The 15,798-nt window shown below is 49.2% G+C and overlaps 1 protein-coding gene across 9 annotated transcripts in view; it reads left to right on the top strand.

Annotated features, from left to right (window-relative positions):
- LOC140895043 (interferon-stimulated gene 20 kDa protein) overlaps window positions 1–15,798 on the top strand; it is an 88,955-nt gene that overhangs the window by 63,881 nt on the left and 9,276 nt on the right. Inside the window, exons 1-4 of one of the 9 annotated variants that reach the window (XM_073304169.1) lie at window positions 4,643–4,727; window positions 5,170–6,174; window positions 6,782–6,982; window positions 7,611–8,051. The exons of 3 other annotated variants lie outside the window; for them this stretch is intronic. In XM_073304169.1, the coding sequence (XP_073160270.1) occupies window positions 5,392–6,174; window positions 6,782–6,982; window positions 7,611–7,808 (1,182 nt within the window). In that variant the 5' untranslated portion in view covers window positions 4,643–4,727; window positions 5,170–5,391 and the 3' untranslated portion in view covers window positions 7,809–8,051. Of the gene's footprint in view, window positions 1–4,642; window positions 4,728–5,169; window positions 6,175–6,781; window positions 6,983–7,610; window positions 15,505–15,798 lie in introns of those variants that run through there. 5 more of the 9 variants (XM_073304168.1, XM_073304170.1, XM_073304171.1 and 2 more) reach the window with 5 other exon arrangements.

Raw genomic sequence — 15,798 nt, 5'->3', positions numbered from 1 at the left:
AGACAAGAGGGCATGGAGGAAGGAAAGGAAAAGAGATGTTGCTTTCCAGAGAAGAATGGAGAGGAGACAGAAAAGGAGCGTTAGCTGGGAAGGAGAGACCAAGCAGGGGATGGAAGGAGTAGAGAAGGGGATAAAGAAGTGGGAGGATGCCAGGCGGGATCAAGGAAACACACAAACACTCTGGGGTCCGTGGCGGAACTGATTGGCATCTTTTATCTAAACCTTTTTCCCAACCAAAAAATGGTTGTGGTGTTTGTTTGCCTGCAATGGACATTTTCACTGAAAGCTTTTTTGTGGTCAAATTTTTTTGGTTTTTCAATGAAAACCCCCAATTATTTTTGGTACCCTTCCCCCCACCTTTCCAGCTGGGAAAAAAGGAAAGAAACAGGCGTGTGGGTGGAGAGGGAGGGGACCCGGTTGATTTTTTTCATTTAGTCAGAAAAACTCCACAAAGTATTTTGGCACACAACACCCTTTTTTCTCGTTTCGTTCAGAATGTTTCATGGAAAGAACGGAGCAATTTCCAGCCAGCTGCACTGAATGCAGGTCCCTTTCCTGGGACTGTCCTGGCCATCACCCTTGTTCTTTACACTTGTGGGAAGAGGTGGCTATTTGGAGTCCTTGTTCTACCAGCCCTGCCAGCTCCTCTGGATTCTATAGTTAAATAACTGGCAACCCCAGCCCCCACCAAAAATAGCCCCAAATTCACCAGTGTGTGTACACAGCCCTGCCCACCCCCCTCCCCTGGGCCTGTCTGCCTCACACCAAGACCTGGCATCCCACAGCAAACAATTCCATTTCAATAGCTGTTCCTTTCTGAGAGCCCCCAGCAGGCATCTGTCCCTATTAGAAATCTTATTTGCACCGGAGGAGAGTGCAAATTACGGTCTCTCTCTGACATGGATTGTAATGCAGGGAGAGGCTGAGAGCAGAAGCTGCCATTGTTAATAAGGGGTGAGCGGGTGGGGAGGTAGGGAGCCCTGAGTGGCAAATAAAGGAATACAGTAACTGTCTGATGTAGCTAAGGCAGGAGTTGTGGCCTTTAGAGCACTCCGAAGCAGCGTCTGAGAGCCCCAACGGTGCAGGAACAACATAAGCAATGCAACAGGCTGTCGCATGATGCTGGGCTCTCTCCCTTTTGTCTTGATTCATAAGGCAGCGATCGAGTGGGAGATGCTGCTGTTTGACAGATACTGTAGATGGACAGATACTGCAGTGCGGCTAGAAGAAACAGATACTGCAGCAGAGGAAGACGCAGCCTCAGCGGGTTCAGGGTGGTTAGCTGAAAGTGTGTGGAGGAGCCGTTCAGGGTTCTTCAGTTGAAGGGTTACCAGCAATTCCCACTCAGGATTTCCTATCTGACCTTTGCAAGCACCTGTGCTGTCTCTCTTCGTCTCCCTCATACCGGCTACACGAGAATTGCGTCGACACTAATGCAAACTCACCATACATGGCCAGGGCCCTTTGCCTTGTGAATGGAAGACAGGGAGTGAGGAGGGGGAATAACACACAATGCGAGCGAATTTCCAATTAATCAGAAACAGGCAGAGCTGTTAATGAAAGTCCTCCTGGTGGCCTGACAGCATGTTGAGAGCTGGCCAGACCCTGGTATTTGGGGTCTGAGTGAAGCACCGAGTCCTTTTCTAAATCCACACACTTCCTGTTAAAGGGTCACTCCTGCCCTTTTGGGCATGGCTAAGATTTTGGGGTGCTGCAAAGCATGCAAAGAGGGCTTGTGGCTGTGACAGCTCCCACCCAGGGTTCCTTTTCAGCTGTCAGACCTGCTATCTTCAGAACAGAAGTATCCCAGGGCTGGCCTCAGATGCACATGAAGCGAGCCTGCCTTCAGCACTGGGGAGTCTGTTAACTCACTAAGCTGGCTCTGCTTTCAGGCCATCAGTTAGCAAAGGTCTGCGTATGTCCAAAGGTGTGTTAGCTAAAGGCCTTTGGGGCTGTGGGGTATTTTATTATTTCTTACCTGAACCACTGCCTGTCCACAGGGGAAGATGGAACATAGCTCTTCTGATGCAGCCCAGTCCTGACCTGCAGCACCCCTTGCTACTCCCATCTCCACCACACATACACGCTCCCTCTCCTCCACCACTGCCCCTCAACCCTAGCCCACAGTTTCCCTACTATTTCAATCCTGACAAACCAGTTCAGCAATATTGTGGGCTCAGTTCAACAGCCTGTCAAATCCCCTCATGTGCGCTCATTAATCTACATTTAGTGGCATAAGACAGTCAGGTGAGTACAGGAGAAAACATCTGTGCCTAGTTGAAGGAGTTCTAAATTACCTGTGTACCGTGTCTAATGCAACAGTGAGATCTGGGTGGCCTCCTGAGGTGCAAACTGATGAGCATCTGGCACCCCCACCCTAGTGGCTAGCAGCCAAAGGCTAATATGATTAGTGTGACCCATTCTCTGTGCTTGGTGGGCGGTTTCATTATAGTCCTTTGATGCCTAAAGTCCTTCCCTGTGGTGAAAGTTCAGTTCTTTGTTACCACTGGGGTAAATCCATTTCAGCCACCATAAAGTGGGAGTAAAAAGCAGAATCCCTGCAAAGACAAGAACTTGCTTGTGACTCTTGAGCCGACCTTTCCTGGGGACAAAAACGAGCCAGCAGAAAAAGGAACAGATGAAGGAGAGGAGTTCTATGAAGGGCCCTCTCCTGGGCATGAGAGATCACTGCATAAGTACATAAAAGGAAATCAGAAAAGCTGGATGTGAAATGGAACCACTGCTGCTCTAATGACCCTGGGGTATCCGTGAAATCCACCCACATGGTGACAAGGAGACAAGAAAGCACTCACAGTCTCAGTGACCCATAGATGTTTCTGTCCCTGTAACACTTGGTGACACTCGTTATAGCTTGTCATACCAGTAAAAGACCATTGTCTTGAATTGTATTACAAAATAAATGATGCAAGCTACTGGCTTGGACCTGCCTGTAACTCCCACGGGCCTATGTGTTAGAAGAGATACCAGCCCTTATGGTCAAATATCAGAGAGTGACGTTCACTGTCCACACGGTACACTGGGACCCGTTCCTTTGGAGCAAGCAGATTTTGTGTTGCAGGAGAATGCTGGCCTGCTCAGAAAGCTCTGCGCTCCAAACAACCTGGGCATCAGACTACGAGCCCGGCTCAACTTCGCCCAGGTCTATTTTGGACTAATCTGACAGTCCTGAGCAGCGCTAAGGCCCCACATACTCTTGGATCGTGACTACCTTGGGGCAGCTGCTAGAACAAGGTTTGGCCCAGTTCACACAGGGGAGACTAAACTCTGCATTCATTTTAGGTGATCTCTAGGTCTCTTTCTGAAGGAGATGCCACCAGGAACCCAAATCCCATGGTGATGGGCACGGTATAAATACAAAATAGAGCAGAATGGGCTTGTCTACACAAGGAAGTTTGACCAGTTATACTGATGTAGTTAAAATGATATAGTTATACCAGTATAACCTCTCTGTTATTCTTATGATTATATCCTCATATGTTGTACTCTTCTTCCAGTACGAGTGGCTTTTTTAGTTCAACTTAAACTTCTGCCCAAGTGACATAAACCAGATTGGAAAATGCGCTGGACTATTGGACTAAGAGTTCACATGTGTGTGTGTCACACCAGTAGAACGACATCAGTTTAAATCCACATTAATCTTATACCTCATGTAGACAAAAGTGCAAGCTCATTGGGTCAGGGTCCCCCATTTTATTCTATGTGTATGCAGCACGAGGATTACCATGAGGTGGCTGTCCTGGGAATTCTGTGAGGGGGCTTGGTATATGCTGCCAGCTGTCCAGTTTTATGGGCTCATGATTAACCCCGGGGGGGGCCCAGTTTTTTGTACCTCAGAGGTGGTGCAGCCCTACCTAGAATATAGCAGCCATGGTTGTGGGTGTTGCTGCAACTCTCGGGAATAGTACTGTAATACAGGTTTCAGAGTAGCAGCCGTGTTAGTCTGTATCCGCAAAAAGAAAAGGAGTACTTGTGGCACCTTAGAGACTAACACATTTATTGGAGCATAAGCTTTCATGAGCTACAGCTCACTTCATCGGATGCCTGTAGCTCACGAAAGCTTATGCTCCAATAAATGTGTTAGTCTCTAAGGTGCCACAAGTCCTCCTTTTCTTTTTACTGTAATACAATTAACCCTGAGCATCATGCCTCTGCTGGCATAAGATATCTGCTGCTTTCTGCTCTCCCCACAGCTTCACTATGCCACAAGGATAAATGAGAGCCCTACCATCAGTGCTCCCCAAAGGGCAACGGGACCAGACTGCTGCGTGCAGGGGAATCTGCAGCAGAGCCCCGGGGAATATTCCCTGCAGAGGTGCAGCAGAGTGTGTGGGGCAATATAACCCGGCCACCCAGCCCTCTCGCGGCCAGGGCCTTGCCCGCAGGTGGGCAGGGACCCCAGGCCCAAGGGGCTGCCGCGCCTACCTGGTTCCCAACGCTCCGATCCAACTGGAGCCCTTGCCCGAGACAGACGCCCAGACGCCCCGGGGAAGGGCGCTCAGGGAACCGGCCCAGCGCGCGAGGAAACAACTCAGGCAGGAGCAAATAGGCCGGCCCCGCCCCTTCATGCAAATCGCATCCTGCCCCGTGCCCGCTGAGCCAATAGGCGGCGGGGGGGCGGAGCGTGGCGGCAGGACTTGCCCGGGCATGTGGGAGCCATTGCAGCAGCTGCTTCCGGGAAAGCCACGTGTGGGCAGCCGGCTCGCTGGGTAAGAGATGCGGGGGGCCGGCCGGGGACAGGGAGCGACCCAGTCGGGAGGGCTGGGCAGAAGGAGGGGGACCCAGGTAGGGGGCAGAGGGCTCGTAAGCACATGATCTCTCTCCTGCTATTCCAGTTTGAGTCCTTCCGTCCCAGGCCAGAGCTGGCACCGCGGAGCCAAGCCGTGGGATTGGGATAAGCGCCAGCTATGGTCGTGCTAGCTCATAACCCCCCACCCCCTTACCCTCTCGTGGCCGTATTACTCCACTATGCCTGGGGTGATGCTGGGGCCCCCCAGGCCCGCGTTATGACTGCCGCAGGCTCTTCCTGCGCTCTGGACCGTGGGCCCCGCCCTGCCCTAACAAGGCCTGACTGGGTGACCAGCTATGGTAAACCCTGTGACCTGAAGCAGAGCTCTGCGTAGTTTGTAAGCGTGTCTCTGTCACCCACAGAGATTGGTCCAGTAAAAGATATGACCTTACCCACCTTGTCTCTCTAATATCCTGGGACTGACATGGCTACAACAAGACTGCATGCGATAAACCCAAAGTGGGCACATCATGTGCTATCTCAGCTCAGCTGTGGGAATGGGATAATCCCTTTCAAATCCAGGTGAGGAGCATCTCTACTTACCAGGCACTGACTAACCCTGTGTTGTGGGTATCTTTGGCAGGATGCCTTCTGGCCAGGGTCTAACGCCAGGTGTTATGAGCACAGTGAAGGTCTGTGAGGTGGGGCACAAGGGTGCTGATGGCCGGTTTCTCGGGTACTCCAACTCCAGAAGGGATCTGTGCTGCCCTCGCACCAAAGGCCACCTGGCTCGCAGAGCAGATGTGGAAGATCGTGGCTTGCTGCAGAGCCAGAATAAAAAGAAGAGTCGGAAGCACCAGCGGTTTATGGCACACAGGGCTCTGCTGGAGCAGAGGGGACTGTTGAGACCCACACTGGGACACAGGACTGAGCCAGTGGCGTTCACGGTGCCCAAAGAGGGCCTGCTAAACAGGGAAGCCAGCAGATGTGGCCAGCCAGCCAGCGAGGCTGTATCTCTTGTGAAAAATCAGTCTGGGGGGGAAGTCCATGTAAAGCTCACAAAGCTCAAGCGGGCTCTGATGCAGTCTCTGCCACTCCCTTCGGAGGGTGCAGGTGGGCAATGCTCCCTTTCACTTTCTCAAGACTCAGAGAGCAGGTTACCTTTGCCTGGCAGCTCCAATTCCTTGTCCCGCTCGCTGCAGAGACCTGGGAAATGTGTGGCCATTGATTGTGAGATGGTGGGCACAGGCCCCGGCGGGAAGCTGAGTGAGCTGGCGCGATGCACGGTGGTGAACTACAACGGAGATGTAATCTATGACAAATACATCCGGCCAGAGCTTCCCATCGTGGACTACAGGACTCGCTGGAGTGGGATCACCAAGCAACACATGCAGAACGCTACCCCATTCAGTGCTGCACAGAGAGAGGTAAACAAGAGGCGTGGTGTGCATATCTGTACAGTCTGAACAAGGGCTAGATTTTATCCCATCTTTGGGCAGCTGTCAGTGCACTGCTCTGCCAAGTCCAAGGCTGTCACTGTTCTAAGACCCACTGGCAGGTGGCATGCAAACAACCAGAGTCTGTCACCTGCCCCCCTCTCCTTCCAGGCTTTCCCAGGAGATATTAGAAAAGCAGCATGGTCTAGAGACATGAACGTAGGACTAGGAGCCAGGAACTCCTAGTTTCTAATCCTTGCTCTGAAGCTGGCTTGCTGTGTGTCAGCCTTGAGGTGAGAGATTCTGTATCTCTGTGCATCTTCCCCCCCCCCACTTTTCTCCCCCCTTTCCCCAAATTTCCAGCCTGCTCTGAAACCAGAGGATGCTTTGGAACTGGTCTTCTCTGGGAGATGTAGCCCTGCTTCTTCATTGATTTGTGATTGAATAGCTATTACTGGGCAGTTGGGGTCTGTGACATCAGAGACTAGTTGTGGGGTTAGATAGAGAGGGAGAAATCAAAATCAGTGCAAGGAAGGACTTCTAAGTCCCTCTTTTACTCCCACTGTGATGCCCAACTAACCACCTCTGACACTTCCAGATCTTGAAGATCTTGAAAGACAAGATTGTGGTGGGACATGCCATCCACAATGACTTCCGAGCCCTGAAATATTTTCACCCCAGAAGCCGGACTCGAGACACCAGTCGAATCCCTTTGCTGAACCGGAAGGCAGGACTCCCTGTGAAAGCCAGTGCCTCTCTCAAGAGCCTGGCAAGGCAGCTGCTTCACAAAAGGATTCAGGTAAGGGGCCTTCTGGGAATGGAAAGCAGGATGTGGGGAGTTCTTAACCCCTTCACTGCTGAGATGGCTAAGGCTGCAATTGGATCTGTGTGGGCAGACCCAATGGGAAACCATGTGGGCATAAGAGTCTGCATGTGAGAGGCAGGATGGCCTATTGGTTAGGGTACAAGTTGGAATGTGAGAGACCTGGGTTCAATTCCCTGCTTCAACAGAGACTTCCTATGTGACCTTGGGCAAGTCATTTAGTCTCTGTGACCCTCTGTTCCCCATCTGTAAAAAGGGGATGATAGCACTGCCCTGCACCACCAAGGTGGGAGAGTAAATCCATCAAAGATTTTTGAGGTGTTCAGGCCCAAATGCTCAAAGGTATTTAGGCATCTTGCTCCCATTGACTTCAATACCTCTGGGCCACAGATACTGTGGTGGGGGGGGCAGGGAAGAAAGTACTTCAAACAGACTGATGTGCAGATCTGATTGCAAGATGGAGGCCTTGGTGTGTTCAAAGCCCAACAGAATCTGATCCAAACACCACTTATCCACCGGAGCAACAGCAAGTTTTGCTGGGAGCTTGGCTCTGGGGCCTTCACGAGCCCTCTCCTCTAGCATGGCCTTTTCTCTTTGCCCTCAGGTTGGCCAGAAGGGACACTCGTCGGTGGAGGATGCTCGGACTTCCATGGAGCTTTACAGACTGGTGGAGGTCCAGTGGGAGCAGGAGCTTGCCAGCTGCCACCCCTGCAGTCCCCCTCACACTCCTACGGACAGCTGCACAGACCACTACATGGAGGACCAGTACTGGCCCAAGGACCTGAATATAGTCTGCAAATGAAATGCTCAGTCTCCATCTTCTCCTTGATGGTTTTTCCTCCCAGTAGCGACATTGTCACACCTTTGGATTTTAAACCGAGAATAGCTGTAGGCTCCAACTTAATCTTTGCTCCCCCAACATTGCAGCTTGGTGGTGGTGTATGAGAGCCTGAAAACGACACTGATCAGTCCAACTGCGTGGCCCAAGCTGGACAAAAAGCAAATGTAGGATGAGAAAATAAGATTTTAAATACTTTCAGCTTCATTAACTTGAAGTGTTAGTAAGAGAGGGAAATTAACCCAACCCCCACTCCCCCCCACTTCTCACCTGCCAATGCCCCTCCCATGTTTGAACACTAGGGAGAACTAAGATGAAATGTGAGGCACATCTCTGCCCTTCTTTGGCTGCTATGGAGCCTGCATTGGTCCCCTGGTGGCCATCAGTTACACTGCAAAGCATGATGTGGGGAGTCTTGGTTGTGTAGTAGATGCAGAAAGAGGCAGGGGTAGGAGGGCAGCAGGTGCAGACCCTCAATGGCATGGAGTGCTGTTGACTAAAGAGAAGTTCTGGGACCTTGCTTCCTAATTCCCACCACAGATAAACAGCTGCCTGCAACCTTCCAGGCAAGCTAATCTTGTTAGAGCCCTGCCAAAAGGCCCTTTGACCGATGGCAAAGGAAATGTGATTATGCTTGTTTCTCAATGTCAGGGTCAAAATGCAGCTGACATTCCCAGTTCTGTGACCAGAGATGATACAAGGTGTGTTTCTACACTGCAATAAAACCCATATGGCTAGCCCATGTCAACCTACTCAGGCCGGGGAGGGGGCCTAGAAAATGGCAGGGTAGATATATGGGCTCAGGCTGGAGCCTAGGCTCTGGGACCCCATGAGACCCTTAAGCCCTAATTCTCAGTTGTTCCATTTCAGTCCCAAGTGCAATACTGGAGGGAGACCAAGGTGGCTCTAAACCATTTTTGTGCTCCCCAGACTCCTGGGACAGCAGTGGCATAGCCCTCCTGACTCTCCAGTAGAGCACAGGGCCACTGTAACTTACACTGGGCTTTGTGTGGCTGTAAAGCAACAAATAATGGAGCCCTGAGATCCAAGTCTGGATCAAATGCAATGTCCTGCTTTTCAGGCAGCTTCGCAGTGGGTTTCACTTGACAGAAAGCAGACTTGGCCCCTCTTTGCACAGCTTGTGGCTCCTGGATTAAAATCTATGACATGCCTGGCTCCTTTCAGTACTCCCCACCCATGCTCCTGTGCTGATTCTATCAGATGTAAACCACCTGGGCAGATATAAAGATTATTTCTCTAGGCTGCCCTTTATGTCCCACCACCCTTTAACAGGATGGATGTATGATGGCAATGTCCTCTTGCCCCGCCTGTCTGCTCAGACCATCCTTCCACTCTGTTTGGAACTCTGGGACTTTAAATTCAGAGCGATCCTGGGGCTCCACCACAGTCTCTGTGTGTTGCCCCTGGGGTCTGTATTTGGGATCTCTCCTTATGTCCTTCCAGAGATGGGGAAAGCTACACACTCCCCTTCCCGGGGGGAAATGTTCCACTCCTTGCAGAGTATATACATCACGCAGAGCTGGGCCCATGGCGGGCAGGGCTGACTCTGCCTCCTAATCAATTTTGGTTCTGAGTTAATGGGCAACTGCACTTTGAAATGATGCAGTGGGATATCCACTCAGCAGGTTCTAACGAAGGTTAATGCCATGCTGCCGTATAGAAACATGACATGCACTCTCCTCTGCCCCAACCTTCCTTCATGTGCCTATGTTTCTAAGTTTTATATGACCTTTGTATGCATACCGCTGAGCTTTGAGCCTGCATCACTGACTCTTCATGGGTTAAGTGAAAGGATCAGAGGAGTGGGAAATGCTTCAAATCTGATTTCTGTGATAGCAATCAGCTGTATGGCTTAAAAGGCTAAATGTTTCTCTGGCAGAGCAAGAACTAGAGTCTTCGTGGTGGGGATTCTGAATTAACCACCAGGAAATCCCAGACAGTGCATTTACCTCCATTCTAACCTGCCTCAGGTGATTGTGTTATGCGTAAGGCTGAGTAACTTCAACTATCTCCAAGTGCACTGATTGTGGAACTGCTCTGCCTGGTGCCCTATCATTGTTACAGATGAAACCCACCCATAGAAATAAGCCAGAGTTGTGCAGTTAACTGGGTTTTATTCAGCCATTGTTAGTCAGAAAGCTCTGTCTATATGCAATATCCTAAGGCCAGTTCATCCCATAGCCTGTGTGGGCCAGTGACAGCCATGGTGTTGAGGCTGTTCAATGCTAAGAGAAGTTGACTTTTGTTCTCCTCCCCCAAAATGTTTAATTGTTTTGTGGGAGGAGGAAGGGGTACCAGGATGACCATAGGTCTTACGTACTTCTAACCATTCAGCTGTGGTATAGTGCTCTGTGGCTGATGGCTTCCTTTATTCTTCTGTCACTGGTTTTGTCTCCTTCTGGGGCAGTTTGAATATAGAGGGTGGGAACCAGCCACCTTGCCTTGGATCACACTCCTTTCTGCTTAGCGATGCTGTGTTTGAAGAGAAGCATGCCTGTACATACTTTTTGTAGTAACAGGCCAAGGAGAAGGCAGATGGTCCTGTCGTGGGGTCTTCCTGTCAGTTTAATACTTGTCCCCACAGTCTACGCAGACCAGTAGGAAAAAAGATTCTAGCCTTGGCTTTGAGGATGCGCCCAATGAAAGTGCTGCACTACAGTCTTCCTGAATGTGCAGTCTCACAGGCTGAGAGAAAGTGTGAGGTTTCCCTCATTCAGTTCACCCCTTGGTGGTTTAATGTGGCCCGACTGAAACAATAAAACTGGAGAAAATTCAGAACCCAACTTCATAGCCTCTTGAGTGAGGAGCTTCCAGTCCCAGGTACCAGGGTTGTGGTGAACAAACAAAACCCAGAGTCTCAACTCTATATCTCTCTAGAAAGAGTGTAAAGTGTGTAGTGTGATGCTAGCATTTGACAGTCACCAATCCAGGCACTGCCTGATGTGCACAGACTGTAAAAACTGACTGCAAACAGGTCTCCTAAGACAAGTCACTTTCTATGTAGGGATCAAATCAATAACAACCTTCATTTAAAATGCTGTTCAAAGGTGGGCCTCTGGGGAGGGAATTCCCTGCCTCTGACCTCAGCTGTTCTGAATGCTCCTTAGTGTATGCCCTGTCCCAAACACCTAGGACCTGATCCTATCCTCAAGACAACTTTACAATGGATTCCCCACCTTTAGAAGGTAAGAATGCACCAAATAAATTTATTTTCTGAAACTTTCTTGGGAGAGGATCCCATTGCCCACAAGTTTCTTGGCCACAGCCATAAAAGATGCAACACAATTGTTCCTTGTATGTTCCTCTGATTCAGACATTATAATGGGGAGAGAGAGATACTGAGCAGTAGTATCAGCTGTTGAGGGATTTTCTGATTGGGCTGCACTAGGGAAGGTTGCCCTATATCTAGTACTTCTCCATTATTGAGAAGCAGCAGTGGTGACTCCTGTTAGTTAAAGATGGTGACATCTAAAGCCTGGTGCTTCTGCATGTTAAAGGAACACGGGTGCCTTGAAATCAAGTCAGGTCAGAACACATGAATCAATTTAGGTTCAAATTCTACACCTGCCAGTACCTGGTTTTACAGTCGCCCTTTCCTCTGTTTACTATGGCTTTCCACTCCCTAGATTGGTGTGACACCCCTTCCCCCCGAGCTTCAGGAGTGCGAGTGTATAGTAGAAATATCCCAGCCTTTGCAATGTTTGGTGGCCTCCTGTTTCAGGGCTACTGCGTGTTCTGAAGATGAGAAGGGCCTAAGAAGTGCTAAGTATTTTCAGCTGTTCTACCTCAAGGACAGAACAAACCAATAAAAGGTGTTTATAGAGACTCCATACCTATTCTGGGAGGAAGTGCTTCCCACACCCTAGCCTTCTTCACCTTGCAGAATGAAGCTGGTTCTCACAAATCATGCCTGCGCTCGAAAGAGAAGGAGCATCTTGCCAGAATTACACCCACTGATGCTCATAAAACAAAACAAACTGCCTTGATCAAATGTCATAAGAATGAAGTGAGTTTTGCAAGGGGCAGGAGGCTTGCTCAGCCTTATTTTCCAAAAGCTAATCATTATGTGAGTCATGCATATTTGGTAGGATAATTTTATTTAAAATACACTATGGTTGGTGTTCTGAAGCTGCATCTTTGCCTGCCCTTCCCATCTACCAGAAAAATGCTTTGCTTAAAGGAAAACTGCAGTTATTTTGATGACGGAATTAGATGAGTGCAGAAAAATGAACTTAAATCAGAATATGGAAGGTGAACCAGGCCGGCTCAGTACTGCAGCTATAAATACCTGCAAATATTTCAGGATCTCCATTTATATGAATTGGGAACCTTTATGAGTCCTGGAGGATGCTATCAAAATAATTCTACTATGAAAAACACAGTAATGAGAAGAGGGGAGTAATGTTGCAAAACAGGATTTGTGACTATCTGAACAGTGGTGTGGAGTGACAGGGTATAGGGGTTTTGTTCTCTTTGCCACAAATACTTGTGCAAATAGATTTTTGTTCACATAATCGGGAGGGAAATGGCTCCTCTTTGTGCAAATGCCTGTGTTTGCACATCAACAAAGGGATTTGTGTGTCAATACAAGAATTCACTGTTCAAGCCAGAAGTGTTTGGTCCAATCAGGATGTGCAAACACAGCCATATGATTGAGGTGACCAGTTACCCATCACTAATTGTGAATAATCAGAGATAGTTGAAAGAAGTAGCCTACAGCAGGTTATTCACAAACTGAAATCTTCTGTAACGTGACAGACTAGAATGAATAATTTTACCAAACTGTTTGCAGACAACTCAGCATCAGGAAAAAGAGAGCTACGTTCAGACTTTTTTTTTAAGAGTAGTTTGCCTGGTACATGGTTTTAGATGCCTTAAAAATCCCTACAACACAGATCTCTCAAGACAGAAAGATCTGAGCTGCAGAACCATGTACCCTGCACTGACCTCCACCTTTACTTCTCTGGCTACAGAAGATTCAGAGGGAGCCTGAAGAGTCAGAAAACCCTTGAAAATGTTACAGAATTTGTCTAAAAAGAGCTGTGAAGATCTGCAGTCCTTTTTAGCTCTGGCTCTGGTTCTTGTGTTCCTTTCTCAGTTCAGATCACCAGCCTTGAGCTGGTGCTGCTTCCTCCATTATTTTGATTTTTAAAAAACAGTAGGATGTCTATAAGACATCCTAGTGATTTAACCATATTTTACATTGTATCATGGGGTTAGAAAATAGTTAATGCTCCATTGCAGTTTTTCTTTAAAATCTGTTAACTCAAACTTCAGTTTCAATGTTTTTGGCATGCTAAGGTAACCACTGTTGCCAAAGTTAATATACTGAGTAGGTGTCTGGCTTTGGTTTGACGTGGAAGTTTAGTGTGTCAGTTAAACCAATGACCATTAATCACAGGACTCCAAGGGTGTTAAGAGCCTCAACCAACAGGCTGTCTTGGTAATGCACTAAAAGGTGCCACGTTATCTCCCAGGTGCATGCAGGAGATATGCAGCTAGTTTGAAACTCAGTGATTTGCTCATCACTTATATTTGCGTTCTTTTCAAAAAGGGACAGTGGAGAGGATTTATCTTGAAACCTGTTATGATGTCACCTCCCCAATGTTAATTGCAACCTGTTTGCTGTAAGGAGGGAAAGTGCAAACACACAATGAATGAGGTTGGGGTGGGGGGTACAACAGATGCGGAGTGCAGAGTAGGCTGATTGGAAATTGCATTACCTTGTGAGTAAAACAGAAAAGAGTCCAATCTTCTGAAGAAAGTGACTACCCATGAAATGGGAGTCTTGCCATGAACTTCACTAGGGCCAGGATCTCACCCAAAGTGTTTGTTTATGCAGATCCCAGGGTCACTGTGTGCGTGAGAGAGATTGCAGGCAGAGAGTAGCTGCTGCAGGAGAGAGCGCAGGCAGGTAGCCAGGTAACAACTTGGAGAGCACATGGTCTCCCTAGCAACTTGCTCTTGGCTCCACCTGGGCATAATTAGACCAGAGCTGGAAGAGAGAGATTCTCTGGGAAACTACAGGGTCTCTAATTCACCTGGCAACAGATAGCAGAATTTCAACTGGGGGATATTTAAGAGTCATCTCCAGCACCCTACGGAGCTCTACAGTGAGGCTTGCAGCTGTGCTTCCCTCTTTCAATAAAGAGGCACAGCACACAGACAAAAGGTGCCAGCATGACCTGCTTCACCTTGAGATAACTAGCCTTTGTGTTGGCCCGAGCTAGAGTATATTAACTCATTGGTAGTACTGCCAACCCCCCAAAATTCAAAAACCAGGGGTCAGGCCCCACAGATCGTGGGATTGGCTTAAAAATGGTTACAATTTTTTTTAATTTGGGTTATTTCTGTTTGCCGTGTGGTTTTTGAGACTTCAGGGAGTGCTTAGGCTCAAAAATGAGACCCTTCTCCACAACCATGAAGGCTAGTAACTTTTTCTAGTGAAAGCTGAGATCTTCATATACTCGCTTCCGGGAGCTGGAGCTTTAAGTACCAATAAATTGAGAGAGCTGGCAACAATGCTTAAAGCAGCATATCCAAGGCTGGCCCTACGCTAGGTTATAAACTCCTTGGGGCAGGCAATGTGTCTCCCTCTGTTTGTACAAGATTCAATAAACAATCTGCTGGTCCCTTGAATGCTTGGCTCTCAAGGTTGTCGTCTGAACTGAACACCACCCTGGGGAACCGCCTGTGGCAAACAATTCTGCCCTGGCCCCTGCTTGGGTCTAGATAAGATCAGCTAACAGGCTGTTCCCATTTCTAACCTGTATGATCTTTGCTCTTGTAAAAATCCCCAAGCAACCAGTGTCTGCAGTGCAGCAGAGTAGTGGAGTGGGAAGGACTCAACTAGAAACAAGTGTCTACTTTAGCTGATTGAAACTTTTGTTTCCTGGGAGACTGGCTGCACTGACTCTCACAGGTGGGGACTTTTTGCATTTGTTCCTGTCGGGATTGCATATATTTAACTCCTTAAGGAGAAACTTTGCTTACCCTAAAAATGCTAAACATGCATTGGTCAGAGCTAAGCTGTGCCCCAGACCCCCAGCTCCTCTGAGAGGCCATGGGATGCTTTGCTTGTCCCCAGGACAGCTGGGCCATTTTTCAGGTGGACAGGATTTCAAGGTCAGCCAGTATTAGGGACTGTCTTTTTGTTCTGTGTACAGAGCCCAGCGTAATGGGGCCCTCATGACTAGGGCTCCTCGGTGCTACTATAGTACAACTAATTTAGGAGGGAAGGAGGTGGTTAAAAGTCTGTCCATAAAAGAAACCGGTGGAGGGATGCGTCGCAGTGTGTTATAGTGGAGGAGTGGGCAATGTGAGCAACCCGGTGCGGGGAGTGAGGCCTGCCAGTTGGGCAATGGCACTATGCAGCCTCTTGCTGAAACCCCGCAGCATTCCCACCGTGCCAAAGGTCCTCGCTCCTGATGGCAGCGAGCTGCCTTTGGCATGCCGTTCTTACCCTTACTCGACCTCTACCCTCCCCTGCCAAGGGCCCTCTAGCAAAGGAGTCTCCTCTCCCCTGCAAAGGTCAGGCGTCCTCCACAGGCTGGGATGGGCCGATGCAGGGTTACAAACCAGGACTAGTGTATTGGCCTGGGCGGCGTAGCCGTGTCGGTCCCAGGATGTTAGAGACAAGGTGGGTGAGGCAATGTCTGTTATTGGGCCAACCTCTGGTGGTGAGAGAGGGGGCTGAACTGGGAATGGGGGAGGAGCTGGGACTAGAGGCAGAGCTGCTCTGGGCACGGAGAGGGAATGAAGGCAGAGCTGGGGTCGGAGGTGGGGTGGGCTTTGGGCAGAGGGGGGCTGTGGGCAGAGTGGGGCTGGGTGGCGCTCCCTCCCTGCCCCTTGTGGGTGCTGGCCTGGGTCCTGGCATGTGCCCTCCCCAAACATTCCTCTGCACCCCTCAGGTTTGGGGACCACTGATATAAAT

Source organism: Lepidochelys kempii, chromosome 10 (genome assembly GCF_965140285.1).
Source record: "Lepidochelys kempii isolate rLepKem1 chromosome 10, rLepKem1.hap1, whole genome shotgun sequence".
Lineage (NCBI taxonomy): Eukaryota > Metazoa > Chordata > Testudines > Cheloniidae > Lepidochelys > Lepidochelys kempii.
The sequence above is the reverse complement of the archived record's forward strand: the minus strand, read 5'-3'. Positions and strand labels throughout refer to the sequence as shown.